Here is a 20,310-nt window from a genome sequence, read left to right as displayed (position 1 = left end):
GCATCATGGTAAGCCACTGATTACCACTGCGTTTACATTTAAAGGGCTGTAGCTCTCTCCATTTTCCTCTTAATCAACTCGTGTTGCACACATACTGCACATAATAAGAACAGGCTTCTTCATAGAGAGGAGATGCTTAGAATCCCTCCTGAACTTCCTGAATATCTGAATGCCTTTTATTACTACTCACTTGCATCATACTGCCCATCTCTTTACCACCATCCCTTTCAAACTATCCGCTTCCTCTCCATGGTATAATCAGCCAGTTCACCATCTAAACACTTTTGAAGTCACACTGTAATTGCTTGCTTTGTTTCTTGACTGCTGTACGTGCCTTTTTCCCCAGTCAATAAAACAGCTTCTTGCCTTACTCACTGTGAGTCACAAAAGGAACAAATGATAGCTATCTGCATTAAAGTCTAATGCATTAAAAAAAAAAAAGAAAAAATCCAGAGGTTCTTATTTACTTCTGCAGCATAATTAGCAGTTCCAGCAAAACAAATAACTGTTTTCAGAGAACTTGTACATGCTAATGTGTGAGGTGACACTTTTTCAAGAGAGAAATATAGTAATTAATGTTATTTGAAATAGAATTTGACAACCAAAACTATCTAAAAATATTTGTGTATTTGCAACAACTACTTTCCTTTATCCCTCTCCTAAACATGAAGCTTTCCAGCATATTAGTGCTTTTAATATTCTTCAGTCCATTTGACTGAAGCAGTTCTCTGCAAGATACTTTTACGCATGTGCAAATGCTGTTACTGCAATTTGTTTCTGTTCATCTGCAAGTTTCTGTATCAAATACAAAGTCTGCCAACTCTCCTCCTCACAACATTGCCACTGTTTTACTTCTAGGCCCATCTCCAATCTCCTTATCCATTTCCCTTTTTCCCTTTCCCCTGGGCATGGGTCCATGGGTCCGCTGCCCCATTAGTCAAGGCACCAGGCCAAATTGGCCCATAAACTGTTGACAAATATAAACTGGCCTTATCAAGTATCACATGACCTAACACTGTTCATTCAAAGCCATCTCATAGTTGGCTTGATCCTTAGGCAGAGACTGAAAGGTAAAAGGCTGATGAAGAATAACAAGAAGGAAAAAAAGAATAAAGTACAGAATTTATGGACAAATTGAGATGTAGTTAAGGTATATGTAGCTCTGGCAATTTGTTCTGTTGTCAATACAAGAATCTGCAGTGGCAGAGGTCTCTCAAAGATAATAAAATACATAACTGGGAAAATGTTCAGGACAGTTCCACCAAAAATCTAAGTCTCTTTCCCAAATTACTTATTTTTCTTACCGCTTGCATAGCTTCATTTGCAAGAGCCTTGGCTTCCTTGGCAACTTTTTCAGCTTCATCTATGTAATCCTTGATATTGGTATAAGCATTGAAAGCAAGTGTGGCATTGAAAGAAAGATTTTTGGCTTCAGCAAGGATTCTGTTGGGATAGAAAAATTAAACATACAATTAAATCTACTATCAGAGCTCAACAGAATATAGTATCCTACTTTTATAAGCTCAACAGCCTTTATTGTTAAAGATATTCTAAGACATTGTGTTAGAGAGAAATGCTACACTGGAAATCTCAGCAGTTATGACATCATGTGTTTCAATGAATTCAAATTTTATCTGTGCAGAAAGACATTAAATGTTTACTAACAAGGAGGTGCTATGAGATAAAAAATAATAGATCAAGCAGTGCAGTGCTTATAATTATAATACAAATAACACGTACTTATATGCGTAACATTGGCTTATAGGTTGTGTGTTGAACCAAGCAACTCACTGAAATCTGTGCTGGGAGATCACTATGAGCATGTTATAAAGCACACTGTATGAACACTTATTTCTTGGTCTAGCTTACAAACAGAGAGATTGCACTAAACCAAATCTTAAAAGTTAATTCTGCTTATCAATATAAAGAATATAACCAATAATAATCCATATTGAATGGAATGCTCATGAGCTCAGCTAACTCACTTCTAGACGCTAAGACAGAGAAATCACTTTTCTTTCACTCCTTCTGTGTGGCATATTCAAACATTATCTACAAAAAGTACTGCATGCACAATATATTTGAAGATGTCTCTCTCAGAATACACTACAGCCTGCTACCTATGATATGTTCCCTGAAGAAACACTATGTGGGTCCAAATTCCTACTTGAGATAGACAAGAATTTTGTTTCTCAAGGAAATGCTTTGGGTATTGAGGTGCACAATAATGTAATAGAGACAGGGATTACTTCACCTGGATGTGTTCCAGCACATAGAAAATACTTAGTCACTGAGAAAGAAAGTGCAGAAGAGAGGGAAATTCATTCTCTAACCTGATAATTTGTATACTCTCTGGAGAACTGAAGTAGTTGGGCTCCAATCCTTGCCTCAGTGAGTATTTAATTATTTCTACAAAATGCAACAGGAAGAACAAAGGGGATGGAGGGTATTTTCCCTGGACTTTGCATATAGTGAACAGGGGGGAAATAGATTCCCTTCAGACTGCCACGTGATTGAGCTGCATCAGCATCATTCCTAGAAGAACCTTCTCCCTCTTCAACTAAAGATGAAACTTAATAGGTTGCAGTAAGTTTTTTTGTGATACTGACTGAGATAAAGGGGCAACCTACAATAGCTATCTAGGTAGTAGCTAAAGTACTGCTTAGAAATGCGTTTCATAAGCCTTCAGGTTAGGAAGGAACTAAAATGAATTTTCCACAAACCAATGGCATTTTTTCATCAGTGGGCTATTAGGCAGAAGGGAGAAGCCTATACTAATACTTCTCTGTATACAGGAAAAATAACAATATTTTTTCTAGGCTAAATTCATGATCTGTTCCATGTTCTAACTCCCACCAGAACATCTTCACCATCAATCAATAAGCTATTTGAAGCCTTAGGGGGTGATTTGAGAGAAAGATCTCTTTCTCAATTTCTCTTATAAGATGAAGTGTCATTTTTCAGCAAATTTAGTATTATCTGAAAGATGCCCAAACGCCAGTTTTGAGGATAGATGCATTTTTTGAATTCCTTAGATAGATAGACACTGAAGATTCCTGTAAAGTATGGCTTTACAGTTCATGAACTAAACAACTTTATCCTGATGTAAGATGACAAAAGACGTTGGTATTTCTTTCTCTTTTGAGACTATGAATCTGACCACACTAGAAATTTAAAGTTTCAATAATTTGCTTTTAAAGCTAATTTTAAATGTCTTTGATTCTCCATTTTTACTATGTACGCTAAGAAACTGAAGGGGATGTCTGGATCGTATGGAAGTATACATAGTACTGCTACACCATAGTAAAGAATAAAGGGCTGCGCTAACTCCCCCCCAAAGGGTATTAAAGTGCTTTAAACATTACCCTAAGCTCCCTAAGGCTTATATTAAGAAAGAAGCACATGTATACAAACACAAAAAGTCTACTTAAGCAGTCAAAAACCTTTATCTCAAAACTTATCTTGTCAACGTCTTATTAAGAAGGCAAAAACACTTTTCTTTATGCTTTCACTACTTCTTTACTTAGTTCCTCCCTGCCAGCTTTCCATGTATTTGGATATTTACAGCCACGGTAGTGGGATATGGCACTAGTCATCTACTTTAGGTCCAGACATATAGCACTGACATTTGTCATTATCGCACAGTTCATATACCATTTACAAAAGCCATTTTCTTCTAGAAATGGTACCCCTTAAATCCTTTTTACTCAGCTATCATTATTTTATGTACTTCTTAAAACATAAATTAGACTACTTAGAGTGATGTGACTGCATGGTATATGAAGCCAAAAATTTTACAAAACTTTGAATCTTTATCAAAGATAATTGTGCCTCTTCCTCAAAAGTGCAGAGCCTGACAAGAAAAAATGTGACCGTTCACAACTCTTTGTGATATTGAAGACTTTAAAAGATGTAAACAACAAAAAAACAAAAGAAAATAAGACCATGTTATTGATCTGGAGGACTGTGGGATATAAGGATAGAGCACAGCCCTACTGAAAAGGATTGGAGGTACTAGATGAAGGCAAATTGGACATGAGCCAGCAATGTTCCCTCATAGTCCAGAAAGCCAACCTTATCCTGGGCTGCATCAAAAGAAGTGTGGCCAGCAGGTTGAGGGAGGTGATCCTGCCCCTCTGCTCCACATAGGTGAGGCCTCACCTGGAGTACTGTGTCCAGATGTGGAGTCATTAGTACAGGACAGATGTTGACCTGCTAGAGCATATCCAGAGGAAGGCCATAAAAATGATCCAAGGGATGGAACACTTCCCCTGTGAGGACATGCTGAGAAAGTTGTGGCTGTGCAGCCTGGAAAAGGGAAGGCTCTGTGGAGAACTAACAGCAGCCTTTCAATATCTAAAGTGGAGCTATAAGAAAGTGAAGCTATAAGAAAAGTGGGATCTATTGTGATAGGATAACGGGAAATAGTTTCAAACTAAAAGAAAGGAGGTATAAATTAGATACTAGGAAGAGGTTTTTTATTACAGTAAGTGTGGTGAGGTACTGGAGCAGTTTGCCCATGGTAGTGATGGATGGTTCCTGTCCCTGGAGACATTCAAGGTCAAGCAAGATGGCGCTCTGAGCAACCTGATCTACCTGTAGCTGTCCCCAGTCACTGCAGGGGAGTTGGACTAGATAACCCTTAAGAGCTCCTTCCAACTCAGATGGTTCTATGATCTTAAAAAACAAAACTGAAAGCTTTTTATTCATGCAGCGCTTTTCTAGAACTATACTGGAAAGAAGTCTGGGACACAGAATATCCATAATATATTTGTAAATTTTAGAGCTGCAAATTACACTTTTTATTGTTTTCTTTCTTAAATGCAGACAACCAACAAAACAAACACATTCCCCTCACTCTCTTCCAATGAATGAAAATTACTCTTCCAGACTTTCAAAAAAATTATATTCATGATGAGTTATGTCATTCTTACAGTCCTTTCCTTTTTTAGCTTGGCTAAATAGAAATGAGAATGTCAAATAGAGATAAAAAGTTTTCCTTACCTCCTGTTTCTGGAGGGTAGGATAACAAAGCCTGAAAAGAATGCCCTTCAGTTTCTGTTAAGTGATCTTAAAAAATCTGCTTTATGATTTTACCATCACCAATGAATGGCTGCCTTACCCATCCAGTATTGCAGATGATTCATTCAGCTGCGCTGCATGGTTCTCAGCTTGTAATACCTTTTCTGGAAGCATTCTGTCTTGAATTTCTTGAGATAAATCATCTATTTTATCCTTCAGCTGATCAGACATTGACTGTATCTTATCTGCAACACTTTCCACGTACTGACATAAAATGATATAAATAAGGCCTTTAAGTATCTGAATGCAAGCGTTCTGTAGCTCTTTATACATTTTCCTTGGAAGATATTACATCATAACTTACACGTGTTAACACTTGAGGGGAACTAACATGGAAAGAATAAAGGAATGGTTAGACTGGAGGGCAGAAGAGAAACAAAACAGTATACCACAGCTACTTGCCCCTCAAGTTATTATTTTACAATTAATAAACTACAAAGTCTAAGTATTTATTACCTACAATTTGGATTTATATCTTAAATATAGATGCATACGTAGCTATATCAATTCATAACCATCCTTCCAATAACAACTAGTCAATGACAGAAGTTTCATGTTACATGACCATTTGATTGACTCAAATGTATTCCTGAATATTAAAATACCTTAGTAAGAATTATGCTTTTGGAGATCTGCCATTTCTGTCTTAATAAGATGTCTCAAATTGTTTACTTTCCCATTTTACCACACAGCTTTTTTCCATTCATTATAACAATTTACAGTCCAAGATGGAAATATTTCCAGAACTAGTCATATCTATGTATTGGTAAGGCTGCAAACTCCATTGATAAAACTTTTAAGGTAAAACTTTCAAAAACATTGTGTAAAATGAGACTGCAATCCACTCACCTCTCTGATCTATCTAGACTTAAAATTGTTGCCACAGGCAACAAATTATTTCTGAATTTTCCTTCTGATATGAACACAGTTTTGGGGTGCAGATAAATCTACACCTAGATCACAGAGTCACCATGAGACTATGAACAGGTTTGCTGCACCTGCAATTCTAGGGACAAAGTCAGTTCCACAATCACAATACCATATTTTCAAAAGATACAGTGAAAAATGATGGGCTACTTCTTTGCGTAGTCCGATGAATCATTTAAATCTCAAACTTTATTTTTTCTATGTACCAGGTTTGATCTTCTGTCATAAAGCAATAGAAAAATGATTCCTTCAAATGCAAATATATTAACATTGATAAATAAAAAAGAAAAAAAAGGAGTTACTTGAATTAGATACTTTATTTCTGTACTAATTGTACTAATTAGATGATAAAACACCTACCTCTACAGCTACGTTGATTTCATTTGTAAGGTTGTAGGCTTCATTAAGGATATCATTCCCTTCCTGCAGACTCTTCTCAACACCTTGCCTGCCATCTTCTACAGCTTGCTTCTTTTTCTATAGGATGTATTCACACAGATCAAAATGTGAGTGCTGAAAGCAATGCCAGTGTTTGAAACCAATACAGAGTGTATTTTGTCACCATGAAGGTCAGACTTCTGGAATTCTCTAATCTTCCCGAGCAAAGACAGTAACAGCAACAGAGCGCTTTCAATGTAAGACGTCTTTCCTTCTCTTCCTGTCCCCAGCCTTGCGTCCTCCCCCTCCCATGTGGTACATTTTTTGTTGCTCTATTATAGACACTACTGACTATAGTACTAGGGTAAAATGAATCAGACAGTAATTAGAAACCCTAACCTTTACCTAGATGTACAAGTTTCTCATCTTGACAATTATCTACACTGGTCATGAAGGCAAAATTTGTCAAAGTATTCTGTTGCTTTCATCTTTATGTCCACTGTTCTTACACTTAATAATAAATATAAAAATAAAAGGTGATGGTTTAGAAGAACCTTCGGATTTTTGAGTTTCTAAATAGTAGAAATACTACATATTGTGTAATAACAGTGGTTTTCTGACTAAGCAACTGGTGATTTCCTGTGTAAGATCCATTAGGTATCATAGGTGACCATGTCATTGTAGTCTAAAGAGCGCTATAATGCTCTGTTGGTCAAAGCAGGGGTAAAAGAAAAGTAAAAAAAAAACAACCAACCAAACAAACAACAACAACAAAAAAAACAACAACAAAAAAACCCAAAACACCCAACAACAAAACAAAAAAACAACCCAAACCAACAAATCTTCTCAAAACCGCTGTTTTGGACAAGATTGCTGAAAGGGATGTCTTAGGCATTTTTGTACTGTGATACAGATAATATTTTAAAAACTGATATACAGCAGATGATTATCCAGCCTTTCTCTTTTTACCTTTGGGAATAAAATGCAGAGAACAGAGATCACCCAACTTACATACAGCACTGTACTGCCTTAATTCAATCAAGCCCACAAATCTCGACTGAGAACTGAGATCCTTCAACTCTAACCTCATCATTTCATGTAAGGTGAAAGCTCATCAAGATATAAACAGAGTGGAAAAACTTATCTTCATTAAGTTGATTTTGCACTTAATATCTCAGTTAAATGCTTGTTAATGTACAGTACAATGTGCTCTTTGAGTCTGTGCAATTTAAATTAAATCAAAAGCAGACCTCTCTGCTATGAGGGAGATAATTTATAATGACTACTAACTACGGAAGATAGAGTTTGATTAATTACTATGTAATATCTGCATACTCTTCCTAGGGGTTGGAGATGAAGATCAAAATGCAAACTTCCCAGGAGTAAATATACAATAGCAAAGATTTTAACTGAATTCTATTTTGATCTTGCATGAATACTCATACTTGGATGAATTCAACCTCCCCCAGTATAATAAATTCAACAACATCCCCCACTCAACATATATAAGCAGTAAGTATTACTTTGGTAGGAAAGCTGTCAAGGAACTCTCCTTTTACAAGCCAATTGTTTCCTGATTCTGAAGAATACATTTGCTTATATTTACATCAGATTTAGTTATATTAGAATAATATTTTTGTTTTACTTCTTTTTTTTTTTTTTTTTCTTCAAGATTTAGTTACAAAGTGTTTATGCAAAGTTTCAGACTTTGATCAGACATTTACTTAGTCAAGGATACAGCTTGTCAGCACTCACCTCTACCATGGTCATGTTATTTTTGTTGACTGCAGATAAATGATTAGCCTCTCTAATTTTATTCATAGCATCTCTTAGAAGATCTTGAGCATCGTCAACTTTGGTGTGGTAGTTTGTTAGCTTGTCCCGGACTTCATTTTTGAGATCCTCATTTTTCTCACTGGGTTCTCCAAATAATTTCTTCACTTTGTCCAAAAGATCTTCTGCATTTCTGCAATGCACCATAACATAAATATACTGAATTCATATTTCTTACACCTAATAATCAAAATATTCTTAATATCATGTAATGAAATGGACTTTAAATCTCACAGCAACTTTCAAGAGAACACATGCTTAATGAAGTGGAATGATGATTGTTCTTCAGAGCATTTTTTTTGGGGGGGGGGGGGGGTGAAGGGAGGTAAATTGACATTATCAATATCTGGTGTAAAATAAGATTTTCTGAAACATTTCATTTATTTGTATTAATACAACACATGAGACAGACAGATATCCTTTTTATAACCTTGTCTTGTAGCACAGCACAAACTGCTTATCTAACCGGTAATCAAACTCAAGACAACTCACTGGCTTCTTTAAAGCTAACACTTCCACTTTGACCTCTTATGGATTTTACTCTCTGCTCTGTTTAATGAAATACAAGTCGAAGATCCACAGAAGCACAGAAGTTGGAAGGTATCTCAATAGTTCACTGAGTCCAATTCCCCTACTAAAGCAGGTACCCTACAATAGGTCACACAGGCAGGCATCCAGATGAGTCTTGAATATCTCCATAGAAGGAGACCCCACAACCTCTCCAAGCAACCTGTTCCAGGGCTCCATCACCCTTATCATACAGAAGTTCTTCTGCACGTTAATACGGATGTTCCTATGAAAAAGTTTTAGGCTATTACTCCTTGTCCAATTGCTACACACCATCAAGAAGAGCCTGGCCCCATGCATCCAACTCTCACCTCTCATTAGATATTTATAAACATTTATCAGATCCCCTCTCAGTCTTCTTTTCCCTAGGCTGAACAGACCCAGGTTACTCCATCTTTCCTCATACAGGAGATTGTCCAGGCCCTTTATAATATTTGTGGTCCTCTGCTGGACTCCTTCTAGAAGACCCCTTGTCTTTTTTGGACTTGGGAGCCCAGAACTGGACACAGTAGTATAAATGTGACCTCACCAGGGCAGAGTAGAAGGAGAGGATCACCTCTCTCAACCAGCTGGCCACTCTCTTTTTAATAAACCCCAAGATACCATTGGACTTCCTGGCCACAGAGGCACACTGCTGGGCCACGGTCAACCTGTTGTCCATAAGGATCCCAGAATCCCCGAAGTCCTTCTCTGCAGTGCTCCTCTCCAACAGATCATCTCCTAACCTGTACTGATGCTTGTAGTACAAGTCAATGACTGTTCCATGTATTTCTTTGTTTTATGTACTAGAATTTCATTGTGACTGGTCTGTATTACATCTCCTGAAATACTCTCTTTTACATTCAAGCTGTGCTACTTTCACTTGATATCTTCCTAGAAAAGATCCAAAGTATACTAAGTATTTGAAGTATTAGAAGAAATAATCACAGGTCTGGCCCAATATCTGAAATGCATCATGATCTCGATCTTTCAAATCAGTATGAGGAAACAAAAGAAATATTAGAAACTGCTGATAAAATATTCAAAATTAAGCTGTATCTATATGAGACACTAAATATTTTAGAATTTTTCTATGTATAGAGGAAATTATCTAACATAGAGGCTTATAAAATCGTGAATGCCCTGGATAAGGTGATCAGTTGTCCAATGACTCTCCAAAAACAAAAGTGAAAATATCAGGAAATAAGGTCGAAATGCAGGAGGCAGCTTTTAAGGAGTATGTGGATGACTTATCCAATTCACTACTAATAGGAAACTGTATATAACAGGAGTTTGCAGTAGCTTAAAAATGATCAGGAAAATTAATGGATGAAAAAAACACAGACTCTAAGAAAAAAGCTATGCGAGCACAATAACTAAAAAAGCAGAATTCTGGCCCATAGCATCATTCAATACAAACTCAGTAACATTTATAATACTATAATATTGAAGTATTAGAAAACACTGAAATATTTATTTCAGAAATAAGAAAATTAGGGGTCTAGGACAGAAACTGTTGTATTTTTAACATGATATCTCTACAGAGAAAATATTTACTAATATGTGATTTTAGTACAGAAAGGTAATCAGATTACAGACGTGATTTGGAAAGATTGAAGGAAAACAAATGAGGAAAAAATCTGGAAACGGAAGAGAAGTTTTAACATCTCTGAAAGTAAGAAGCCTTTACTTCATCTATCTTCCTTATTTAACAGACCAAATCCTGAAAATTAGCCAAGCAGAACACAGTCCCTGCTAAGAGATAAATCACCAAAGAATAAAGATGATTAACTACCTCAAAATGATAAAGAAACGTTTAGATATTCATAAATAACTATTCCTAGTTGCGTCTGTAAATAATATGAGTATATTGTTCCACATGTGTGCACACATGCATATACACACACAGTTTTAAAAATGACTGTTTTTTCTGCATACTTTTTCTCCTTAAAGTAAACATTCAATATACTATCTTACTACATTACTTAAGCAGTCTTAAGTCATTTTTCTTCAAAAGGCAGTATCAGACAACACTGTCCACTGATCTTTACTTCCTGCCCTATAAGTTCACTATAAAAATTTCTTGGATCTCAATAACTGCATCATTAAGAAACAGCCATTAGACTTTTATTTAATTCAGTAAATACTTTTACGTATTTTTATTAAAAAATGCATTCCTTCACCAGGAATGAAAACACTTGCTTTGCATATTTCAGGAAGAATGGCTAGAAGGAGAGAACAAAAAAATCCAACAGCACTGCATTTCCTGCTCTTACTGTTGGATTGATTTCAATCTGGCATGACAGTTTCACATTGGCTGCAGCATTTGAAGACTAATAATGTTATGTTTGAGAGGGTTTCCCCCAGTCTGCCAAAAATTGCAAACAGCACTTTCTAAGGTTTGGCTACATTTTTCTCAGTCCCACTTTTTCAAGTCTTATTTCTGTGTGGGAGTAGAAAACAGACCAAAAAAAAAAAAAAAAAAAAAAAAAAAAAAGCCTCAGCAAATCAGAAGTAAAAGCAATAAATCAGCAGTGAAGAATACATTTTCAGTATACTCTTTCTCAGGGAAAGAAAATAGAACTATCAGAAGTATAGCAGAAATATTGTACTGGTAGGATTTTTTGAAAGTATGTTTAAAGTATGAGACAGACAGTGCAAATCTGATTCTATACTGCTTGGAATGTCCATGTTATGTGAAAAACTTTACAAGCAGATAATATTTTTATTAGACCAATTAGTCTTCATTCAAACAAACAAAATAAAGAAAACACATAGATCCCAGATTTTTTTTCCAAGATCTTTGGTACTAAAATCTTTCATCAGATGTGAAGTAGAAGCTAAAAATAAGAAAAAAAATTGCTTATAATTTTATTATAAACATCACTGGTATCTGTGGAGTAAACAAGTAATTTTATAGGAAGCGTTTCTATTTACATAAGCATTTCAAAAAATGTGAGTGCTACATTAATAGATGGGAAATGCTGGACTCTGCTTTCCTTCACATTTGTGTAAGCCCTAGCTTGAAAACTTGGTTAGAATGGATGACAGTTACAAGAATCAGATATTATCACCGAGAGGATGAAGACAGTGGTCTCTCTACTCACTTGAACTCATCTTGAGCTATTCTTTCTTGCATATTCATCTTTTTACTTCTCATCTCCATGACCATTCTGTCAGCCTCACTCTGCAGTTCCGGAAGACTCTTCTCCAAGGTCTTGTCTGGGGTTCCAAGTGTCTCATTCAGTCTTATAGCATCTTGATTTACAGCTGCAAGTGGGCAAAAGCCATGCATGGAGGGAGTTAGTAAATAGAAAGGACAGAGAATCTGTAAGAACTTTCATATCAACTCTATCAGCAAGTCAAATGCAATTTGAAATGGTTATTCCTGCTGTGAAGTAAAAAAGTGGTTAATCCTGTGAACAGTAACAAGTGAGAGATATGTCTCATAAAAACTTTTATTGTAGTTCTCTTTTAAGCACAATAATTACAATGACAAAGATTTTATATCCAGTATAAGAAATACATTCCTCTTCTTTTCCTCCCCTCAGAAGAAAGAATTTGCAATTAACATTTAAAATAGCAGAAAGATAACCTAGGGTATTGCTCACAGAATTAAAGAGCAAACAGTGAAAATGAGATTTTAAATTACTTTTGAAGAACTTCAGAATATTTCATTTTTAGCATTCAGATTTAGCAATCTGAAGAATAAATGATTGGGAAATTTGGGAAAGAGATGGAGGGAAGAGGAATGAAAGTCACCCACAGATAGAGAACTCATGTTTAGAAGCAGATATACGGAAATGGACAAAAAGAGTGAAGGATATAGCTATGTACATGGTATCATAATCAAGAACTGACTGAATTTTTCTACGATATCACACTATAATATATTAAACTAGGTAGTTCCAGAAACAACTGGTTTATGACAATCAGTTCTATCTGCAATTTTAAGAAAGTACTTTTGTCTTTCCATAGGCAGCAGGCTTCCAAGTAACTACTTGCTTAGTTGAAATAAGAGTTCCTGGTTGCATAGGTACCTCTGAATATTTTAAATATTAAAATGGAGAAATCAAAACCTGCCTTCCAAAAATCAAATACTATTTCATCCACGTTTTATAGTTTTAGAGCAAATAATTAAGAGGAAAACTTTAACGGTATGATGTTTGCATTTTGCTGGTTCAAAGAAAAGCTGTTGAGAAATAATTGTAAAAAGTCTTGCAATGACATCAGTTTGCTCTTTGAGTATCCTAGGACAAACCCCTTCAGGCCACACGTGCATCCAGCTACAGGAGCAAATCCCACAAAAGATGGCTGGAAGTTTATTGTTACCACAACAGTGTATCCCTATTTGTGAGGTGAATATCCTGACCAAGAAACAGACCAGTGTTATTTCAGGCCCTCCACTTTCTATTAAAACATTTTAAAATAAGCCCTTTTTGTTGTCTCCTACAGTACAACTCTAATTGAGCTTTAACTGCACAAATTTTCTCCCTACAACTGGGAACAGCATCTCTGTAGTCCTCCTTTGTCATCCAAACTCAGTTCCAATGGCCATATGCTTCCTTTTTCCACTTAAGCTCTAGAAGAAGATCCCTGATCAGCAAAGATACCACCTGCATGACTTATGACATTTTGAAATTGCCTGTTCCTGTGCTATTATGATGTGGGACATAAAAAATAACCATCACTAATGGACCCCAGTGCCTTCAAAAGGAGTTTACATGGGCACCTTGATAACTAGTTCCTTGAGCAGCTTAGTCTCTTCTTTCCATATCCAGGGTTGAAGATTTGGTGGCAGTTTTCCTCCCATCACCAAAGATTTGAAACTTAATTACTTCATGGCCACTACGTCCACCAGTCACTACTTCTACCATGGTAGCAGAATGAAGGATCTCCCAAGCACACAGTGCCTCCAACTTAGGCACACTGTCCTAAAGCTTACCAATGGTGACCCTGGTTTTGTCCCTTCTCCCCTTCAAATCCAGTCTAAGGCTCTATCAGTTAGCCCTGCTAACTCCTGTTATAAAACCTTTTCCCCACTCTGAGAAAGTTGCATGCCATCAGTAGTCAGCAAGCCTGGTATTATGTAGACTATTCCATGACTGAAAAACCTGAAATTCTGTTTTTGGTGACAACAGGGTTTGCCTGTTCCTTTCAATATTGTTCCCTGCTACTGAAAGAATAGAGGAAAAAAGCTATCTGTGCTCCATATATTTAATCAACTGCCACAAGGCCCTGAAGTCCCTTCTGATTGCTTTTAGACTTTTTTTGCTTCTTCACCACCACCAGCATGAAAAACTAAAAACTAGTAATGGATAATAATCAAAGGACCATATGGGGTCTCTTACCCAGACCCAATGGAGACTTTCCTACAGATCAGTTCTGGTTGGCATTTTGGCCTTCTGCTCCCCTTAGGAAGGAGTCATCTAGGACATCAAACCTTTTCCTTCCTTGATGGACATCATCATGATATGGGGGATAGGCTGAGTGGCCCTGAGTGATCCCTCCAAATTATTTACACCAAAGAATAAGATTGGAAAAAGATCACATAATGATAAACTAACTACGAATATATTTAGCCAGAAGGTTTTTAGAAGGTTTATAGATATCAAAAGAATTCTGAAACTGCTTTCTATTCAGAGTCTATGTATACATGGGGGCTGCTCTGAAAATGCATGGTAGAAGGTTTATGTTACCAACGGAATGGATGCAGGGATCCAGGAGGTAACTTGCAGTCCTTTGGCCCTATATTTAATCTATTCTTAAAATGTTGACTTGCCCACTAGGCAAACACATTGATTTTAAAGTCTTTGTTTACTTCTAACATATTGCATTCACCCCTCAAAATCTGTTAACTCTGCTCTTGCCATGCTTAAATCTGCTTGAGAAAACTTTTATATGGGCTCAAAACACTAGATAAAAATTCTGTGGAGCAAAAAATGTGTTTAGCCATTGTTATTCTGAATTCATCAACTTTTCAAATTCAGCTCTGTCTTGAAATGTGGAGAACCATATGTTCTGTTAAAAACCCTGTTGAAAACTCGGTTACTTCCTTATGTTGTTTTCCCATATTTATGTAATGTATAAGATGCACCTCCTAAGATAATTTTAAATTTCTGCTTAGTTCAATTACAGAAAACATATTGGGATGTGTTACAAGACAATATGAAACTTATAAGTATATAACTTATACTTTGACAAAAGTGGATGTTCTCCCTTTCAACCAAACCACCCTTTAGAATCAGAACTCTACTGAAGTTAGTGCTGCGTCGGGAGTTTTGAAGAATTAAAAACAGATCAGTATTTTTCAAATAAAAAACCTGACTACGATTGTCAGTTTGTCATTTTCAATTATTTTCCACCATTATCTTATGTAATAGGTCCATACCCACCCTGCTCTGATAGCAGCAGGGGGCAGCAGTCTATTGAAACAAAAATAGTAACCATCTTCTGCGACAGTTGGAGGCAGAAACCCAGACTGAGGAGCTACAACCATCTGATCTGAAACATGCACCCAGACCTCCTGAGGAATTAAAGATCTGTCCAGAGCTTTAGTTGTGTTGAACTCCAGAATCTGGATATTTCCCAAGGGACTGGCAGCAAAGCAGAACGTCACAGGTACAGGTGAGCTCAGCTCAACAAACTTTACAAGCATGTGGACAGGTTGCACAAAGAACTAATTGGGCAGCACAGCATTCAGAAATGGAAGAGAGAGAGATTGATGCATGATACCGTGCCGTTACACAGGCAGACCAGCAACCCTGTCTTAAGTAGCAGTAAAGGGAAGAAACCATGCCAGCTTCTAACTTTAAGGAGGAAGGCCATAGAAACAGGCAAGATGAGGGAAATTGGACCCTTGTCTGCACTCAGAGCAGGAGAAGTCTCCCCCTTGTACCTGACATGTCCCTTAGCAACTGATACAAGGCTCTTGGGATGGAAAGAAAAGAGGGCATAGATAATGATTCAGACTCAGGAAGGGACAACCACACTAAGTTGCTCAAAGCTGAGTCCTTGGTTAGATCAATTACCGCCAAAAAAAGGCAAAACATTAATAATCAGGAACTCTTCCCTGAGAGGCACTGAGACACCCATTTGCCACCCACATAATCTCTCTAGAGGGGTTTGCTGCCCGACAGAACCCTGCATTTGTGACATTAAGAAGAGGCTACAAAGGCTGATAAAGCTAGAGGACTACTATCTGCTCCTATTCCTTCAAGTTGGATCACATGAGGTTGTAACAAGGAAACTACAAAATATTAAGAGTCTTTTTGTTGAAGGGATCAAGAGTAAAGGTAGGGTTCTCTTCTGCCCTCCTACTGGGGACTGGTACTCAGGTAGAAAGTAGAGGATGGGTCAGTTGAGTGACTGGCTAGGTTCAATGGGGGAAGGGAATCTTCTCTGGAGACATTCAAAATACACTTGGACCCTTTTCTCTGCAACTTAACATAAGGAATGTGCTTTAACAGAAGGATTAGACTAGATGATCTCCAGGGGTCCTTTCCAACCCCTGCGATTCTGTGATTCAGTATTTAGGTTTTGCTTCTCAAAGCCATCTACAATACTTTTACTCGTAAGTTTTTACTGCTTTCATACATACAGAGAATCATCTTGTGGAAGAAAGATGGCTCCATGCCACTCCTTAAGAGTCACTTGCAAATTCCAAGCAGAAGATGTTCATTAATGGCAAGCAGTAATGTATCTTTGAAGTCATTTTGAGGAAATAAAATGAAATCATAATGGACCAAGTGTTAAAATTACATCATGCTTTTTATGAATCTGTATTTGTAACTGCTTTGTAGAGAAACAAAAGCTAAGCCCTGTTAGTTACTTCCTCATAATAGCTTTTTTTCCAATATCTGAAAAAATAATGAAGAAACATATTCAATATTCTGCTAGTCAGTGTTCATTAGAAGCTTGTTTCTTAATGAAGTGTTTCAATCAGACTACTTTTTTCAATGGCTAAACTCTTACATACTGACAATCAGGCCATCTTCCCCACTATCATTCAACTTTCTTGAGAAATAATTGGCACATTTTGCTTTTTCCAATACCTTCAGCAGCTTGGAGAATGCCTTTCATGAACTGCCCGAGAGATCTTGCTCTGTCATTAGTCCTCTCAGCATCCTGCTTTGTTTGCTCACCATCTGCTGTCACCTTGGTAGCCTAGTGAAGCAAATTCAGGAAAAGCTCAATTAGTAAACAGGACAAGGCTTCACGATGCAAAATCCCTACTGGTTGAATTTACATACAAAACTTTCCTCAGGCTAAAGGCAATGGATTATTGATCAGACGCATGGGAAATAACATGTTCTGTACAATTCCACAAATAGTTTTACCTTTTCTTCTTCATGGAAATTGGAAGGCTTTACTTCAGGTTCTTAGAGATTTTAGTTATGTGCCACAGCACACAGAGACAAGGGATGAAAATTTTCACTGGACATGCTCAAAAAAACATTGTTCAGAAGCTTTTAAAAGAGTCTTCAGGGGATACTTTCCATAGTTTCACAGTTATGAACTTTACCATTGACAATGTGCAGCAGATATCTTGACCTCTTTCTTTCTTACCTTGAAGAGCTGTCATATAGACTATGCCAACAAGCAAGGAGAATTCAAAATCCATACATTACTTAAACTAAGAAAAAGAGGAAAAGAAGTGAAATAGAGTTGTTCAGCTCCAATGTTTGAAGCTGTTGTCTTATAACTTATAGGGTTGCTAACATTTAAGCTTTGTGCAATTAAAGACTTTATAATTTTATTGAATCATAACAGCAGCATGAAGCAGTATGAAGACAGGCAACTGCTGCATACCTGAAAAACATGTTGAGGAAAGGAATTATGTGAATGCTTTCTACTTAGTTCTTCAAGATCTGTATTTGCAAAATTGACCCATTTTTATTACATGTGAGCTATTTCAGGCAACAAAGCTTTGTCGAGATGTATCGTGAAACAAAACAAAACAAGACAAAATAAAATAAAACAACAAAACACCTCCTTCTCTCTCCTCTTTAACCAGTGGTTGGGTTGTGACTGTCCAAATTGCACTCCCAAGACAGAACTAGAAGCAAAGCGTTATGGCCTTTCAGGTCCATGGGAAATGGCAAGGAGGCCAATAACTCCAAGCAAACTGATTTGAGCTGTAAAGAACATTTTCTAGGTTACAAAAAACAAAATAAAATAAAAATATTCATACATAATTATATGTATGTATCAATAATGATCAAAGAGACATAGTGTCACTTTAAGACATTTATTTTCACTTGATTAGCTTTTACATGAAAGCCTTCAAGATATGTCAGGACAGCTGGGTTTCTCCAACGAAATTCTTGTCATTATCATATTACTTACCATTTTGGTTTACTTCAGAGTTGTTACTGTGCAAGTAACTTATGTGGAAACAATTAAACAGATGACACCAGAAGAATTAGGAACCCATACAAGAGTGGGGGAGTTAGTTTTATTTTTGTCCTAGATTTTTCATATTTACGCAGCTTTAATCATGCTAATGCTTACTTCCTCTAAGATTTACAAAATCTTTTACCTACCTGTATGCGGAGTTAAAATATTGTTCTAGTGAGTTGTAAAAGGCGACAGACAGAAAAAAGGCAGAAATACAGAACAGCCTTGATGTACCACTGCTCTAGCCTAGCTTTCTATTTTCAATGTAATTTCATTCTTCATGTAATTGATAACAGTTTTTAGTATATAGTGTCTTATCCTTCCCAATCTAGCTTTTATTCTTTGCCTTGTATTTTTATTTTTTATTTTTTAGAATTTTCACATTCACATTCATTACATTATACATTTCTACATCCTTTATTACAAATGGTGATCAAAAACTTGCATAGACTTCTCTTATTTTTTATTAACTTTTGCATTCATGTTAATTCCAATTCGCCACTTTAAGCTCTCTATTTATGACTGAGTGGCATGTACTAAATTTTCATGCATATTAATCTGTCATCAAACAGTTTCCATTTTCACTCTGTAACAGTTCTCTTTGGTACTTAAATCTCATCCAATCCACTGCATGCTTTCTATATTTTGCCATAAATTGCTTTGCTGAAAAATGAACTTTCACTTCATTTTCTGGTCTAGCTTTAACTCCATAAACCAAATTAAATCACAAACATCTTTTACACTGCACCTAGCCATTGCATGGCTAATTGAATCTTTCCATTTATTAATAAAATCCTACTCATTTGCTATATATTCAGTTTACAACTGTTCATAATTTCCATAAAGTCAGGCTTCAGCTGCTGCTAATGTTTAAGTTTAAAGAAGCAACAGTCTCTTTCTGGGAGAAGAATAAGAATCCAGCAGACTTGGCCCAGAACAAGGGTTTGGAATGAATCTATCCGGACACAAATGAGATCTCTTTGCATAAAGGTGATCGCCACAACAGAAATCTGATAAAGCAAGAATTTGAGACCAGTAAAGCCTGCATGAGTGACATTCACTGCTTGTATTTAATGATACAGGTTCTATAGGATGCCCTGATCTAACGTGAAGACTATACTAACATTAGCAGCTACACATCAAACCATGAGGAACTCCTCAAGATGGCACTAGGAGAAGCCCAACATGCATTTCTGTGGCTAGTGAGCTGCAGACAACAGAGAGAAGGCAAACTCAGATGCCACTGTAGAAATGGAAGCTCTTGGCTCACCATCTATATGCTTCCAATTGTTGCAATCTAGGTTGCCTCCACTACTACTTCCACAATTTTCTGAACTTGACAAATTTAATGGCAGGGGAGAAATGAAGAAGTTTACAAAATCAAAATAAGTCACTCTTCAATTCAGAAGATCCCTGAAGGTTCTCTGAAGGTATGAAATTAGAAAGGGGGAGGTGTTTCTAATTAAAAATAGTGAAATAAAAGATCTATCTTAGGTAACAGATGTAGGAATCAGTATGCAAGTACATAACAATGTAACCAGTGCAAGAGAAAGAGATGAGGATCTTGTGTATGTCTTATAATGAAGATGTAGTACAATTTGTCACTGAAAAAAATTTAAAAAAAAAAAAAAAAGAGAGCTGCATTGACAGATGACTGCTTGAAAAGTTTTTTGTACTGAGTAAATACTCAGTAAATACTGTTTCTACATTTTACCTTAAAAATGTTAGAAATTTTTACTCACGTGGGAATTCCCCACGAATTCCCCAACAATCCTCATCCTTATCACTACTGCTTTCACTTTGACAAGCCTGAAAATCAGATATGAGCAGAAAGTTTGCTACCTATGGTTGCATTGTGTGCATCAATTACATTTTATGTCGTTTTACGCTATATCTTTGTTTAGGAATGAGACTTCAATATTCCATTCTTCTTTTTGAAACATTAATCCTATTTACAAACATAGAAATAGAAGGGTAGGACTTAGCACATTTTGATAGTCCCCAGATAAAAAAACTAAAGTTCTATTCAGTTAACATTTCTCTACAAGTTAAACTAGAGATCATAAGGCAACTTACTCACTGTACAAGGGAAAACAGCAGGAAGGAAAGTGGTTATAACCTGGCTAATTTCCTAAGATCACATTT

The 20,310-nt window shown here is 36.5% G+C and overlaps 1 protein-coding gene across 4 annotated transcripts in view; it reads right to left on the bottom strand.

Annotated features, from left to right (window-relative positions):
- Positions 1-20,310, bottom strand: part of LAMA2 (laminin subunit alpha 2) — a 323,287-nt gene that overhangs the window by 62,429 nt on the left and 240,548 nt on the right. For all 4 annotated transcript variants that reach the window (XM_048937148.1, XM_048937150.1, XM_048937149.1 and 1 more), the window contains 6 exons: positions 16,821-16,932; positions 11,874-12,036; positions 8,143-8,353; positions 6,370-6,486; positions 5,123-5,286; positions 1,305-1,443 (listed from right to left, as the gene is read on the bottom strand). In XM_048937148.1, the coding sequence (XP_048793105.1) occupies positions 1,305-1,443; positions 5,123-5,286; positions 6,370-6,486; positions 8,143-8,353; positions 11,874-12,036; positions 16,821-16,932 (906 nt within the window). The remainder of the gene's footprint in view (positions 1-1,304; positions 1,444-5,122; positions 5,287-6,369; positions 6,487-8,142; positions 8,354-11,873; positions 12,037-16,820; positions 16,933-20,310) is intronic.

This window comes from Lagopus muta, chromosome 2 (assembly GCF_023343835.1).
Source record: "Lagopus muta isolate bLagMut1 chromosome 2, bLagMut1 primary, whole genome shotgun sequence".
NCBI lineage: Eukaryota > Metazoa > Chordata > Aves > Galliformes > Phasianidae > Lagopus > Lagopus muta.
Note: the sequence above shows the minus strand (reverse complement) of the source record. Positions and strands in the feature narration are given on the sequence as shown.